At 42.2% G+C, this 16,111-nt stretch overlaps 1 protein-coding gene across 5 annotated transcripts in view; it reads right to left on the bottom strand.

Annotated features, from left to right (window-relative positions):
* LOC130561224 (trichohyalin-like) overlaps positions 1-16,111 on the bottom strand; it is a 59,137-nt gene that overhangs the window by 30,724 nt on the left and 12,302 nt on the right. For 3 of the 5 annotated variants that reach the window (XM_057345411.1, XM_057345412.1, XM_057345416.1), the window contains exon 4: positions 7,383-8,090. In XM_057345411.1, the coding sequence (XP_057201394.1) occupies positions 7,383-8,090 (708 nt within the window). Of the gene's footprint in view, positions 1-7,382; positions 8,091-10,435; positions 10,548-11,451; positions 11,514-16,111 lie in introns of those variants that run through there. The other 2 variants (XM_057345413.1, XM_057345414.1) reach the window with 2 other exon arrangements.

Genomic DNA, 16,111 nt, shown 5'->3' with positions numbered 1-16,111 from the left:
CCAGCCCCAGAATGCCATGTGTCCCAGGAGCCTGGGAAATTGAAATTGTTTCAGGGGGACCTCTGACTGCATGAAAAGGTTCAAGCAGTCTAACACTGACTGTGCACGCTCGGTAGTCAGTCGCGCTGTCATGGAGACAGAGTTGAGTTCCATACCGAGAAAAAATATGCTCTGCACGGGGGAGAGCTTGCTCTTTTCTCGGTTGACCTGTAGTCCCAAACGATCTAGGTGCCGGAGCACCAGGTCCCTGTGTGTACACAACAGATCTCGGGAGTGTGCCAAGATGAGCAAGTCGTCGAGATAGTTTAGTACCCACACACCTCTCTCCCCGAGGGGAGTGAGGGTGGCTTCCACGATCTTCGTGAAGACTCGTGGGGACAGGAACAGACCGAAAGGGAGGACTCTGTACTGATATACCTGCCCTCAAAAGCGAGACATGAAAGTAAGCGTCCTTCAGGTCGATTGCCATGAACCAATCTTGACATCTGATAGACGCCAGGATGCGCTTCTGCGTGAGCATCCTGAGTATGGGCATTAGTCAACATGTGTCAGGACCCACTCACCTTCGTAATCATACTTTAGATTTAATACTGTCTTACGGTATAAATGTGGACGACGTTAAAATCCTTCAGCAGAGTGAAGACATTTCGGATCATTACCTGGTATTATGTTTGCTTCACTGGCCTACGGCTGCAAATAAAACTCATTGTTACAAATATGGTAGAACAATAACTTCAAATACCAAAGATGCGTTTCTCGATAATCTGCCCGAATTGTCTCAAATCATGAGAAATAACGTTGAAGATCTTGACATTACCACTGAAAATTTTAATTCCACCTTCTCGGTAACGCTAGACAAAGTTGCTCCACTACGTTTAAAGAAGATTAAAAATGGCAGCCCCACACCGTGGTATAATGAACACACTCAGGCTCTAAAGAAAGCGGCCCGAAAAATGGAGCGCAACTTTAAGAAAACTAAATTAGAGGTATTTCGTACAGCATGGAAGGATAGTATTCGAAAATACAGGAAAGCCCTAATAACTTCTAGATCCGCCTACTTTTCATCACTAATAGAAGAAAACCAGCACAACCCTAGGTTTTTATTTAACACGGTGGCTAAATTAACAAAAAATAAATCGTCAGTGACTTCTGATCCTGTATATCAGCATAGCAGTGATGAATTTATGAACTACTTCACATATAAAATCCAAGATATTAGAGAAAAAATTATAACAATGCAATCAGAAGTGAAACCCGCTGAACAAACTAACTACAGCGCCCTTAAGGAGAAAATGCAATTATTTTATACCGTAGATCAAGATGAGCTGTCTAAAATTATTAGATCATCTAAATCAACAACATGCATACTAGACCCTATACCTACAAATCTACTGAAAGAGATGCTCCCAGAAATTATAGATCCTCTTCTTGGTATTATTAACTCATCTCTGACATTAGGACATGTGCCTAAAGCATATAAGGTGGCTGTTATAAGGCCCCTTGTCAAAAAACCCCAACTCGACCCTAGAGAACTAAGGAACTACAGGCCTATATCGAATCTACCTTTCATATCTAAAGTTCTGGAAAAAGTAGTTTCAACTCAATTATGCTCCTTCCTCCAAAGGAATGACATCAATGAAGAATTCCAGTCTGGATTTAGAGCATGTCACAGTACAGAGACTGCTTTGATCAGAGTTACAAATGATCTGCTATTGGCGTCTGACCGAGGTTGTATCTCGTTATTGGTGCTGCTAGACCTTAGTGCTGCATTCGATACCATTGACCACAGCACACTCCTACATAGACTCGAAAATTATGTCGGCATTAAGGGAATAGCTTTGAAATGGTTTAAATCTTATTTATCCGACCGTTTTCAATTTGTAGCAATAAACAATGAGGTGTCACGCAAATCGCAAGTCCAGTACGGTGTACCACAGGGCTCAGTCTTAGGGCCTCTGCTCTTCGCATTATACATGCTACCTCTAGGAGATATAATAAAGCGACACGGAGTTAGCTTTCACTGTTATGCTGATGATACTCAACTTTATATTTCCTCGAAGCCTCATGAAACACAGCAGTTCCATCGAATAATGGAATGCATAGTCGATATAAAAAACTGGATGAGTAACAACTTTTTATTACTGAACTCGGACAAAACGGAAGTGTTACTTATTGGACCGAAAACTGCTATAAGTAACAACCAAGAATACTGTTTAACTATTGACGGATGTTCCATAAAACCCTCGTCGTCAGCAAAGAATCTTGGCGTTCTATTCGATAGTAATCTGTCATTTGAGAGCCACGTCGCCAACACCTGTAAAATTGCGTTTTTCCATTTTAAGAATATATCTAAACTACGTCATATGCTGTCAATCTCAGATGCAGAGAAGTTAATTCATGCATTCATGACATCAAGACTAGATTACTGTAATGCACTGTTAGGTGGTTGCCCTGCAGGCTTATTACAAAAACTCCAATTGGTCCAAAACGCGGCAGCTCGAGTTCTTACACGTACAAAAAAGTATGAACATATTAGCCCGGTTCTGTCAACCTTGCACTGGTTACCTATAAAGCATCGCGTTAACTTTAAAATCTTGCTTATTACCTATAAAGCCTTACATGGTTTAGCTCCTCAGTACTTGAATGAACTCCTTTTGTATTACAGTCCTTCACGTGCATTACGCTCTCAGGCGTCCTGTCAGTTGGTAATACCTAGAATTTCAAAATCAAGTGCAGGTGGTAGATCCTTTTCCTATCTAGCGCCTAAACTTTGGAATAGTCTTCCCTGCACTGTCCGGGAGGCAGACACACTCTGTCAGTTTAAATCTAGACTAAAGACGCATCTTTTTAATCTTGCATACACTACTCTTCCATAATATAAATCTTCAGAGGGTTTAGGCTGCATTAGTTAGATCAACCGGAACCAAAAACACAACTGATGTACTTGTTGCATCAAAGAGTACAGAACAGTACTCTACTCTCAGCCAGTCTTGTCTCATTGTTCCAAGGTTACCACAGCGAGCAGGATGCAGTTCATGGCCTGACCTGATGGTAGAGCGGAGAATGGGAAGTGGGGACCTGACAAGAGCTGAGATGATAGAGCTGGATAAAGAAGGACGCGGTCTCTTGACATGTCTTCACCACAAAACTTCAAATGCTATTAGATTATTAATGATAATCTTAAACTACAATTTATTTTATTATTAAGTTTATTTATTTTATTTAGCCTTGTTGTGCAAGTTCTCTGGAGCTTGTGCAGAGGCAGCAGCTTTTGCCAGAGGGGAACTGGAATCCCCTGGTTGGGCCTGGGTTCTCCTGAGGTTTTTTTTCTCGATTAGAGTTTTGGGTTCCTCGCCACCGTTTGCATACTGTTTTTGCACTATCTGCCTGACCGGGGGGGCTGCTTTAGAATCTTAAAGTTTTACTTAATTAATATTGCATATAGGAATTTATTATCTGTTATATTTGACCTGTGCTTCTCTCTCCTTTATCCTAAATGTGTGCTCTCACTGAGCGTGTGTGTGTGTGCGTACTTGTCTGTGTACGTGTGTGTGTGTGTGTGTGTGTGTGTGTGTGTGTCTCTGTGTCTGTGTGTGTTGGTGCGTGTGCGTGTTGTGTGTGTGGAGTGTTTTGTGTGTGGGTGTGTCTGTCTTCTGTGTTTTCAACCTTTTCTTGTTTTTGCAGGTACAACTTTGATTGTTTTGCTTGTAGTCAATGTGTCTCATGTACAGCTGCTTTGTAACAATGAAAATTGTAAAAGCGCTATATAAATAAAGTTGAGTTGAGTTGAGTAGGTGCAGCTTGAGTAGGTGCCTGTTCAGGGTACGCAGATCTAGCAACCCCCCCTTTTTTGGGGACGATGAAGTACGGGCTGCAAAACCCGTTGAACATCTCGGCTAGAGGGACGAGCTCGATCGCTTCCTTCGCCAGAAGGGTGGCGACCTCGGCCCGAAGCACGGGAGAATCCTTGCCTCTGACTGAGGTTGAGAGGATGCCCCGAAATTTGGGCGGGCGTCTGGCGAATTGGATCGCGTAGCCGTGGCGAATTGGATCGCGTAGCCGAGACGGATCGTATCCCGTAGCCACCGTGACGGTTTGGGAAGCTCTTGTCAGGCTCCCAGGGACCGAGACGGGGGGCTAGGGGTACGATCTGCTTCATTGACCCTCCGGGGGGTGGTTCGATGGCTGGCAGTGCGGATCCCTTGCCATGGGGGGGCCCCCGGGGAGGAGATCGGCTCTGCTGGATTACCTGCACGGCGATGCAGCTCAACGCACCGTCGGATTGAGAGTGCTGAGGGCTGCAGTGTATACTCGACATTGCGTTTTGCCATGACGCAACGTTGGGTTGCCGAACACCATCGTGCAGAGGGTGAGAGCGGCTGTAATAAACACCCAGCGAGAGAGGAAACTCTTTTTGTGAGGAAGTGGGCCCGGAGGGGACTAGCAGATGTTGGGACGGGGCAGGGACCGTCCCGGATCTACCGACCAGCGATGTCATGGCTGGGGTTGGGCCTGATGGTGTCACTCTCCCTGGGGTCTTCCCGTCAGGGCTGCTTCTGCTTCCGCGATGGCTGCTGACGGGGCGGTGGTCTCCTCCTCGACGTCCTCTTCCGGGGGGGCGCCTGGGTCGGGGGCGCCGGGGCCGGCGTCGAAGAGCGCCAGGGCTGCTGGGGAGCAGATGCCGCATGGGATCTCGAAGGCCAGTAGGCGACCGAGTCGCGGCGGGGTAAGATGTGGCTGATGGCCTCCGTCTGCTTCTTCACTGCCAAGAACTGCTGGGAGAAGTCCTCGACAGTGTCACCAAACAGCCCACCCTGCGCGATGGGTGCGTCGAGAAAGCGAACCTTCTCGGCATCACGCATCTGCACAATGTTAAGCCAGAGGTGCCTCTCCTGGACCACAAGTGTGGACATCGTCCGGCCCAGGGCCCGCGCGGTCACCTTGGTCGCCCGTAGGGTGAGGTCAGTGGCGGTGCGGAGTTCCTGCATCAACCCTGGGTCCAGGTGGCCACTGTCTGCAGGTACAGGTGCACCGCTACTGCACTTTCCACCTAGGGCACATCGACATAGCCCCTAGCTGCACTCACCATCGAGGGAAGTAAGGGCGACGGAGCTAGTTTGACGTGAACGAGCCGAAAAGGAGGCGTTCCTGGTCTTACCAAGCTCCTCATGCACCTCCGGGAAGAATGGAACCGGAGCTGGGCGCGGCTTGGAGTCGCGCTCCGACCCGAGGTACCATGTGTCCAGCCGTGAGCGTTGGGTAAGGGGCGGTGCGGTGCACTGCAGTCCAATGCTCACGGCGGCCCGGGAGAGCATGGCTGACATCTCAACGTCCGCCTCTTCCTGGGCTCGACCCCCCGAAGGAGGGAGCTCCGAGGAATCGTCGGGGTCGGATGCCAGCATGTCACCCACCGATGCTGCGATAGACATCTCATCGTCGTCTCGCACCATTTCCGAATGCGTGGCTGAGGAACAAGATGGGGTGGGACCGCCTCCTGGGGAATGGCCAGATGAGCAAGGTGGGGTGTGAGCGGTCCGCGAGCGTTTGGCTGACGGATTCTCGCTCACAGTATTCCCCATATCACCCTCGCTGCTCGCCGTGGCGGACGGCAGGGTCTTAGCCACTGCTGTCACGGCCCGGGAAGCAAACGAGGTGGTGGCTGGATCTCGGAAGAACACAGCCACCCGTGACCGCAAAGTCTGGATCGCCATCTCTCCGCAGTGCAGGCAGGATGTGTCCACAAAGGCTGCCTCAGACATCTGTCCGTCCCGCTCCTTGATGAGAGTATCACACCCACGAGAACAGCGGGACATGCCGTGCTGGAGAAATTTAGCTCTTTTAGAATCAACACCTCTGGAAACAGCGAGAAGCACAGGGGAAGTCGCTGCAGGAAGGGACAGTCCGCTGCACCACGTCGTAAGAATCCGGCAGAAGTGAAGTAGATACTGTTAGTTCTGAAGTCGATCATGAATCGAAGGCTCCGAAGAACAAAAGGTGAATGAATGCAGCACGCCGTCTCCCTTTTATACCCGGATATCCGGGGGCGGAGTCCGGCATGCAAATTTCATTCGCCAATTTCATTGACCTTTTCTAAACTAGTCAGAAGTTGATAGGTTCTCAAGAGCGAACCCCATCTGTCGGTTCGACACAACGTCGAGAGACCAACAGAAAGGGAACTCAGTTTCTGTGATCTGTTCATTTATATTTAACAAACAGTATTAAGTTCATCAGTGAAAGTCTTTACTTTGTCCTTTTGTCTTTTATATAAAGGTTCAAGTTGATAACCCTACCTGTGAAAACCCAGCTAAAGTTTTTTTTGTGATTTACTGTTAGCTACATAAAATCATTCTACATAATGTAAAGAACAATCTGTGAGACTTTAGCCTGGATTTCACATGCAGGATCACATACAATATACAGTCCATCCGGAAAGTATTTACAGTGCTTAACTTTTTCCATGTTTAGTAATGTTACAGCCTTCTTATTTTTTACTTGTACATATTTACATATACACATATCTTTACTCTCTATCTCTTTATCTTATGTTTATTGTATTGTATTTCTTAATTGTTTATACCCATAGGCCCCTTATTTAAATCATTGTGTACTGTATTCTATTGTGTTATGGTCTCTGTGTACTGTTGTTGCTGTTTCTGTGTTCTGGATGCTCCTGTCACCAAAACAAATTCCTTGTATGTGCAAACATACTTGGCAATAAAGCTCTTTCTGATTCTGATTATTCCAATATGGATTAAAATTCATTATTTTCTTAAAAATAATAATAATAATAACAAATAATGAATTTAATCTATTTTGGAATAAGGCTGTAACATAACAAAATGTGGAATAATTGAAGTGCTGTGATTACTTTCCGGATGGACTGTACACATGGTCTGTAATAACTTTAAGTAAAGATTTAGGGCATTGAATTTAGCTCACATAAAAATTCTTTCATCATTTGCTCACCCACAAATCACTCCCAACCAGTATGACTTTCTTCCCTTCTGTTTCATGTTTAGATAATTGTTACTTAAACATTACTCACTTTTTTATATACTGCTTTTTAAAAAAGTATCTGACATGTTAATATAAGTGTTAACACTGAACAAATAAATTGAGCGAATAAACTAAAAGGTAAATATAAAACCAAAGTGTTTTATTTGACAAGCTTTTCAACCAAACAGGGTTGGGTTTCCAATAGATGGAAGATGGATCTTAACAACGAGGAAGCCATTTCTACTAATTCTCTCTTTCTGCTGAATGCATCAATTTGAAATGTATTGGGGGCGAGTAAATGATGACAGATTTTTTTGTGACCAATTCCTCAAGAGAACATGTTAATAAATTTGCTTTAGGGCCATAGATTGATCCTGAAATCTTACTAGGATTACTTGGAACACCTCCTCTGATCTTATGACTTGCTTGGTCTTTTCCACCGTTTTTATGGTCAGAATCATCATCTTCTCTGCTCAAACTTTCAGGTCTGTTCTGCTTTTCATCCACTGATGTTCCTTCTAGTGCATCTTCATACATGTCACAAACAATAAATGCATCAGGTTCTTTCTTGAGTATGTTATCTATCCTTCTGCACATCTCAGAGCGCCAGTCTGGTCTTTCATCAAACTGAAGATGTCCTCCTCCACACTCCTGTATTAATTGATTGATAAATTTATTTTTCACAGGTTGTAAGTAGCTGCGTGTTTTTTCATCAGTAGTCAGCACTACGGTGCGCTTAATCGCCTCCTCACTGAAATGTTTCAACACAATCGTGACTCCGTTTCTGTCTTCTTCATTGAAGTCATGATGCTGCAGAATGAGAATGAACGCATGGGGTCCTGGAGCAGACACGCTGATACACTCTTTCACTCTTTCTGTGATCTGGTGATGTGAGAGATTTGTCTGAAGCAGGTGAGAAGAGTTGATCATTGCAATACGTCTGTTCTCCACCATTCCACTGATTCTCACACTGTGCTTCTGTAAGTATTCTGATGTAGCTTCACTCTCTCTCACATCTATTCCCAGCATAGAGTTTCTCACTCTGATATTTTCAGATAAACTCTTCCCCAGCAGAACAATCCTCAGAACACTCACTAGAACAAAGAACACACATTAGGGGAAGAGGCAGTAAAGTGCATTTTCAAATTTAAACCAGAATTCATATTATTCCTAAAAAAGTTCTTCTATTTTTTGCGTTTTTATTATTCAATTTTATCTCTATAGCCCTTCATTGTTGCAAAGCAGTTTTACATTAAAGATATAAAACAGGATTAAAACATGTAATTTAAAATATCATAATAATAAAGACAACTGTGGCAAAGAGTGATGAATTTCATTAGGTGCTATAAGGATTATTGTCTTAAATCAGGCTCAGTTTGACATGTCAGTTCTCTTCTGAAGCCATCTCTGTTCTTTTGTGCAATGGGTCATTCCTACAGTTTCATAACATTAAAGTCCCCAGAACAAGGTGAAGCATTAATAATGGTAAATTTCACCCAATTTCAATACTAATACTTTATCTAAAAAAAGAACCTGTTTATTACATGTAACCTGCTTTTATCCAAATTTGACAAATTTTAAGAATTTTAAAGAGCTATAGTCATTTTCTCATGTCCCCAGGGCTGTATTTTAAAACGTATGTGCAAAAACTCTCACATGTTCAATGTTTTTGTTCAGACAATTAAATGTCAATGCTTACATTTTCCCAATAAAGTCCCGGTTACATATGTAACCTCCGTTCCCCGATGGAGGGATCGAGACATTGTGTCGAACCGACAGATGGGGTTTGACTTGAGAACCTGTCATCCTCTGACTAGTTTTGAAAAGGCCAATGAAATTGGCGAATGAAATTTGCATGCCGGACTCCGCCCCGGATATCCGGGTATAAAAGGAGATGACCTGCTGCATTCATTCACCTTTTGGGCTGAGGAGCCTGAGAGCATCTCTCGACTGCTGCAGCGGGCAGCAAGCATTGTGGCATGAAGGACACAACGTCTCATTCCCTTCATCAGGGAACGGAGGTTACATACGTTGTAACGGACAAAACGTTACTTGGTTTTATTTTTATACTTTAGTTCCTCTATTTTGGTGATTTCTTAGTGTGATGTGTTTTGGTCACATGTAGTACCTCTAGGTATCAGTGTCTGATCAGTTATCAGTGAGTTTGAAAGGTACCGCTAAGAGTTGGTGGAGAGCAGAGAAATAAAACATTAGAGACTGGGCTACTTTCAAAGAAAGATTTCTCTTTTCATTTTTAAATGAAGATCATAAAGAAGTAGCTACCCAACAATTAGCGAATTATTACCAAAGGGTTAATGAAAACATTAGAGACTTTGCTTTTAATTACAGAGCACTGTGCCTGAAGAATCATCCTAAAATGACTGAAGCTGAGATTGTTCAAGCAACCTTGAGAAAGTGCAGCCCTCGATTGGCTTCGCTGTTAAGGGGAACTGTGAAGACGGTCGATGATCTGGTCCGTCTTGGTACTCAAATTGAAAAGGATTGGGTGGAAAATAAAAAGAGATGGAATCAAGGAAAAGTGGAATCAAGGAAAAGATGAAGAACAGAGAAAGAAATCTGCCGGTGGAAAAGGACAGCAAAATCACCTCATGCTCTTTGATCCAGCTATCGACTCTCAAAATAACAATGTGCTGCAAACTCCAATAATTTTAAAACACACTTATTTTAAAGCTGTAATTGATACAGAACGTACGTTATCTTTGCTGCAACAAAACATTTGGCAGAGGTTGCGAACAAAGGATGAGCATCTGATCAAAAGTACTCAAACTTTTATGCTCGCTAATGGTCAAAGCCTGCTAACCCAAGGAAAGGTTCTCTGGGAGTGTGAAATATATGGAGTGAAGCATGCTGTTACATTCTATGCGATGAATGATGAAGACTTGGCTGTTCCTGTCATCCTGGGACTGGATTTTCTAAAAAAAGCCAGAGTAACTGACTTTAATTCTTCAAGTGTTTACTTGCCTGATTCCAACACCAGTCACCCTATTTGTCTCAATGAACCTCAAGAGACCGCTACAATCCGGTTTTATGCTGCACAAGGGGGTGTCGAACTGATCTCCGATGAAGAGATCAGTTCCGAGCCTCACCGAGTGAGCCTCACTGAGCCTCACCGAAGGTAAAGGCTCAGTTGAAATCTCTTATGATGCATTGGCCATCAGTTTGCACACACAAGCTGGGTCGAACGAACTGTATTAAACATGAAATCAAGACAGTTGATGAACTTCCTTTGAGAAAGAGACCTTACCGAGTATCAAGAAGCAAGAATGACTTTATTGAAGAACAAGTTGAAGAACTACTTAAACAAAAAATTATCAGACATTCCACTTCACCTTGGGCCTCACCTGTTGTGGTAGTGGATAAGAAGGATGGAGGATCAAGGTTGTGTATTGACTATCGGGGTCTTAATGCTAAAACTCACCTTGATGCTTATCCGATGCCCCAGATTACGGATATACTGGATTCTTTGCAAGGAGCCAAGGTGTTCAGCACTTTGGATTTGAAAAGTGGCTATTGGCAAGTAGAGATGGAGCCTGCAAGTGTGGAGAAGACTGCATTCATAACATCATCAGGATTATATGAATTCTTTTGTCTTCCCTTTGGCCTCAAAAATGCAGCTGCTTCTTTCCAGCGTTTGATGGAACAGGTTCTCAGGGAGCACAAGAACAAGTGTTGTATGGTATACATAGACGACATCATTGAGTATTGACCAGACATCCAAACCCATCTACAACATCTCAAGCAAGTATTCAGCAGTCTGCATACCGCCAGTCTCACACTCAATCTCGAAAAATGCAAATTCATCTGTTCATCACTGGACTATTTAGGTCACACAATCACTGCTGACGGAGTCAAAGTGAATTTTGACAAGGTTGACGCGGTCAAATCATTCCCTACACCAACTTCCATAAAAGAATTACAATGGTTCCTAGGTCTTGCGGCTTGGTATCACCGGTTCATTTCAGATTTCTCCACTAAAGCTGCACCATTACACGCCCTAAAGAAAAAAGGAGTTAAGTGGATGTGGACAGACGAGTGCCAGAGATCATTTGAAATCATCAAAGATGATCTGACTAAAGCCCCGGTGTTAAATTCCCCCAATTTTGATTGTTCGTTCAAAGTGCAAACAGATGCCAGTGACGTTGGGTTAGGAGCAGTACTGACGCAGAAAGTGGATGGACATGAGAAAGTGATTGTTGAGAGGTGCGGCGAGATCATATTCGGTATCTGAGAAGGAACGTCTAGCGGTAGTCTGGGCGGTGGAAAAATGGCATCATTATCTTGAAGGCAGAGCATTTGAGGTAATTACTGATCATGCTTCGTTAGTTTGGGTTTTCCAGCACCCAAAACCTTCGTCTAGGTTGGAAAGGTGGACTATCAGACTTCAAGGCTATCACTTCACAGTTCGTTATAGAAAAGGACAGTGTAATGTGGTACCTGATGTGTTGTCACAGAGACATGCAGCGGAACCAACGGCCATGCTGATGCACACACCAGCAAAACATGTTCTCCATCCTATCACTTGTGACCTACCAACAGATTTGTCTCAGATTACTGCTGAACAGGAAAGAGATAATGAGTGCCAAGAGATCGTGGCAAAAGCCAAAAATCTAAATACCACTGATCTTATAAGAACTCACTATGTTTTTAAAAATGATATCTTGTTCAGGAGTGTTCCACACTGTAAAAAGTAATAACTGAATCTACTTAAGAAAGCCAAGTATATTTAACTGATTTCGTCAAATTTGTTGGTTTTACTTGATTTTGCTGTGTTGTGTGAACTTTCAGGTGGGTGCAATAGTTAAACTAAACAACTTAAGTACGCTGTACCTTAGAGCACCAAGTGAGTTGTACTAAAGGCCTCTTGCAAATGTCATGATGCCAACGGTGTTATAAAAATGCTTGTTTAATCTCTCTCTCTCTCTCTCTCTCTCGCGCACACACACACACACACACACACACATAATGCATTTCTTAGTGAATACAATGCTTGTTTAATCTCTCCTTCTATCTCTCTCCATACTCACAAACAAATGTGTGTTCTGAATCTTTTCTTTTATACAACCAACAACTAAATATAACTTAACAACCAAAAAGATAAGCTAATTGCAAGACCATCACGATCAATCCATCCGTCATTTTATCACAGTTAGAATTTTTAAGGGGTTTCTGTAATTAAGTACCAGCGTGGAACGAAGCTTAATATGTGTTGTACTGTTTTAGTAATGACTTCAACATATTTTTGTGTTGGCGGGGTCAATGCGCGTGCGCATGCGCAATTCGAAAGTGCTCAGGCTCAGTAGCACGTGAAGAAGACAGCGTGAGGCGGACACGAAGAACTTTACACATCGTGTTTTGGATCTGGCAGCTCAACTAGGTATGCTGGTGACCTACTTATTAATCTCACTTTAACCGTGTGTGCATTCGTCATTGTATTGAGCATAATAAGTTAAATAGAAATTATTGAGTTTATTACGCGGATAGATGAACAGGCATCCGTTACTCTCTTACCGCTATTTAAGACCAGTGGCTAACTAGCTAGGTTACAAACGTCGATTTTTACCGAACATGTGTTTTTATGTACAGTTTGTAAGCTATTTTAATTTGTCGTTATTTTGTGGTTCACCATTATTGATATGTAAAAACCTCGCATCTTATTTTGCACGTGTCGTTCACGTGTCAATGAACAGTGCGATGGACGAATTACGATTTTTCTGCTAACAAGTAAATATTTTGTATAATATAACACTTTTACTTTGGAGGACTTTAACTCATGGAGTGGAAGTGTAAATTCTGCTTGTTTTCGTGTGAAAAGAGGGCTCTGCTGTTGAAACATTTCAGATTAAAACATGGAGGCTACACTAGAACTACTCCCGTTCCATGTCTCCACACAGATTGTCTGTGCTCATTTAAATCATTTAATTCACTTAGGGTGCATTTAACGAAAAATCATTCACATCAGTTGTATGGTAGCAAAACCAGTCCATGTGATGACACCCCTTTGATATTTCACTGCCTACTGTGCAGTTTTGAGGAGCCCTGCACAGAATCAATTTTTGTGTCTCATTTAAGGCATCATCTCAAAAATCATGAAATGGTGCAGTGTCCCTATAAAAACTGCACTTTTCATTGCAATGTCTATTCTACATTTAATGTCCATAAATGTAGAGAGCATAGAACACCTGATCAGAGGCAGTTGAAGTTTGATATTCTTTTGCATGTTACTCCCAGTGTAGATAATGTGCAACCAGAAGAGCCTTTGTTCCCTAATTTGGTAGATGAACACTTGGAGGAAAATGAGGCAGAGAATGAAAATCTTGATGATTTGCAGCATTAATTAGAGCATAATCTAGCCTCACTCTTTCTTAAAATGCAGGCTATTTTTCATGTTTCTGATTCAGCTGCACAGGAAATAATGCAACAAATAACTCAGATTTTCTTACTGTCAGAGCCACTTGTTTATCATGCTATTCAGCAAATTCTCCTTAAACATGGAGTACGTGACTGTGATTCATTAGTGAGAAAAATTGTCAATGCAGCAAAGGACAATAACCCAATTTTGACAATGACCAAAGCTGGCGAGCCTCTTTCCACAGCAAGCAGAAGAGCATCATATTTTCAAAGTGAATTTCCGATCATCATGCCTATTGAGTACAGTCTTGATTCTCAATCAGTCTCTTATGTACCAGTTCTGCAAATGTTGCAAAAACTTCTAAACAGGACTGACATTCTAAATAAGGTCCTTTGTAATGACCGCTCAGTTAATGAATTTAACACTTACAGAGATGGCAGTCACTATCAAGAAAATGACTTTTTCAACACAGAGACATTCAGGATTGCCCTTGGTCTTTATGTTGATGAATTTGAGGTTGCCAATCCCCTTGGCACCTCACGAAAAAAACACAAAATGTTTGCTTTGTACTGGGTTATAGCCAATCTTCCCTCAAAGGATCGTTCATCACTCCATTCAATACAGTTAGCAGTTTTATGCAGAGCTACTACATTGAAACAACATGGTTACAAAGATGTCTTGCGCCCTCTTGTTCAAGACCTTGAAACCCTTGAAAAGCATGGTGTGTACATTGAACAGTTAGGAGACTGTGTGAAAGGAACTGTGCTTTTTGTTTCATCTGATAATCTAGGTGCTCATTCTTTGGCTGGTTTACAGGAGAGTTTTACTGTTGAGCATTCATGTCGGTTCTGCCTTGCTAAGAGAAGTGAAATCCAGGAGAAGGGGGTCCATCTAGGAACATTCGAACCAAGAACCAAGCAGGAGCATGACAGGCAAGTGGCTGAAGTGTTTAATGATCCACATTTGGTAAAGCAGTATGGTGTGAAAGATGGCTGTGTTTTAAGTGAAAGATTGGAACACTTTCACACAGTTGGTGGTTTTCCACCTGACCTAATGCACGATCTTATGGAGGGTGTCATCCTCATTGAGATTTCATTGTGCATTAAGGATTTGGTCTTGAGAAAATTAATTTCTTTTGAATCCTTGAATCAAGCTATTAAGGAGTTTCCTTACAAATTCTCAGACAAAGTTAATCAGCCTCAGGTCATCCCAGCCACATTTGCCTCTAGAGGTACCATTGGTGTTAACGCCCACGAAAACTGGGCACTAATTAGACTTCTGCCCCTCATGATTGGCTTTGACATACCTGAAAATGATCAAACATGGGAAATTTTGTTGCTTCTGAAAGATATTTTAGAAATGGCTGTGGCATTCAAGTTCATTGAGGATTCTCTTGATTTCCTTGCTGCAAAGATTGCAGAACACAGACATTTACTTTTATCAGTGTTTCCTCATTTCACATTGCGCCCTAAGCACCACTACATTGAGCACTATCCACAGCTCATAAGAATGTATGGACCACTAAGAGATGTGTGGACAATGCGCTTTGAGGGTAAACATAAATTCTTCAAGCAGGTAATTCGCAACACCAAAAACTTCAAAAATGTTACACAAACTCTGTCTGTCCGGCATCAAAGACTGATGGCTTACTATGTTGACTCCCCATCCTTTTTCAAGCCATCCATCCAGACAGAGAAGGTGATGGGTACTTTGATTTCAACTTTCTCTGAGAATATTCAGGAATTCCTGAGACAGACATATGCAGTACAGAACACTGTCCTCTCAGCATCATCTGTGACCATTGATGGAATCCAGTATAGTTCAGATATGGTTGTTTCTGTTGGTACTTGTTCAGAACTACCTGATTTCAAACAGATTTTCAAAATTCTTGTCATCAACAGTGATGTTCTGTTTGTATGTAGAGATCTGACATGTTGGTACATTGAGCACCTACGTGCTTTTGAACTGTGCAGTCATGTGCTCTTGCTGTCAGTTACCAAACCCTCAGATCTGAATGACCCATTTCCTTTGCCAGTCTACACACTTAGGGGCAAGACCTACGTTACATTGAAACATTATATCTTATGCTGAATGGGTGACACGTGAATTTCGAAATTTTGCAAACTGTCATGATTTACTCTCTTTCGTTTTAATTTGAAACACAAAAAAGCTTATTTTGAAAAATGTCCTGTACTATGTCAGAAAGTAGCAGGCATTGCCCTCAACTTTCAGGGGGACACAGAAGCATAATTTAATTGTTTCATTCAACAAGTATTGTGATTGTAGATCATTGGGTTTGTTGAGAAATAAATTAAAATGTCATTCATTATTTTCGTAACGTTTGTTTCATCCTGCATACTCTCTTGTGCAAATGGCTGCTTCGATGTACACAGGAGATCCAAATTATAATTTGTCTGAGATTTTGTAATGGATTATATTGACATGTATTTCTCGACAAACCCATTCATTTGCACTTGGATTATATTGCACAAGTAAGTTTATTTTAAGTTCATTAATTGCTTTGTGTTCTTTTAAAGTCTTTTTAAACAAGGATAAGTGTTACATTTTTATTTTAGAAAAAAAATCATTTTTCAAAGAATGGGTTTTGAATGACACAAAGGAGAGTAAATAAGACTTCTTTTGGGGGGTGAACTGTCACTTTAACTTTGGAAAACTCAGTTCTTTAACCTCAATTTTTTTATTTGTAGAGGGACCAAATATGGAGACAAGGACCATACTCAGAGT

Source organism: Triplophysa rosa, linkage group LG11 (genome assembly GCF_024868665.1).
Source record: "Triplophysa rosa linkage group LG11, Trosa_1v2, whole genome shotgun sequence".
NCBI lineage: Eukaryota > Metazoa > Chordata > Actinopteri > Cypriniformes > Nemacheilidae > Triplophysa > Triplophysa rosa.
The sequence above is the reverse complement of the archived record's forward strand: the minus strand, read 5'-3'. Positions and strand labels throughout refer to the sequence as shown.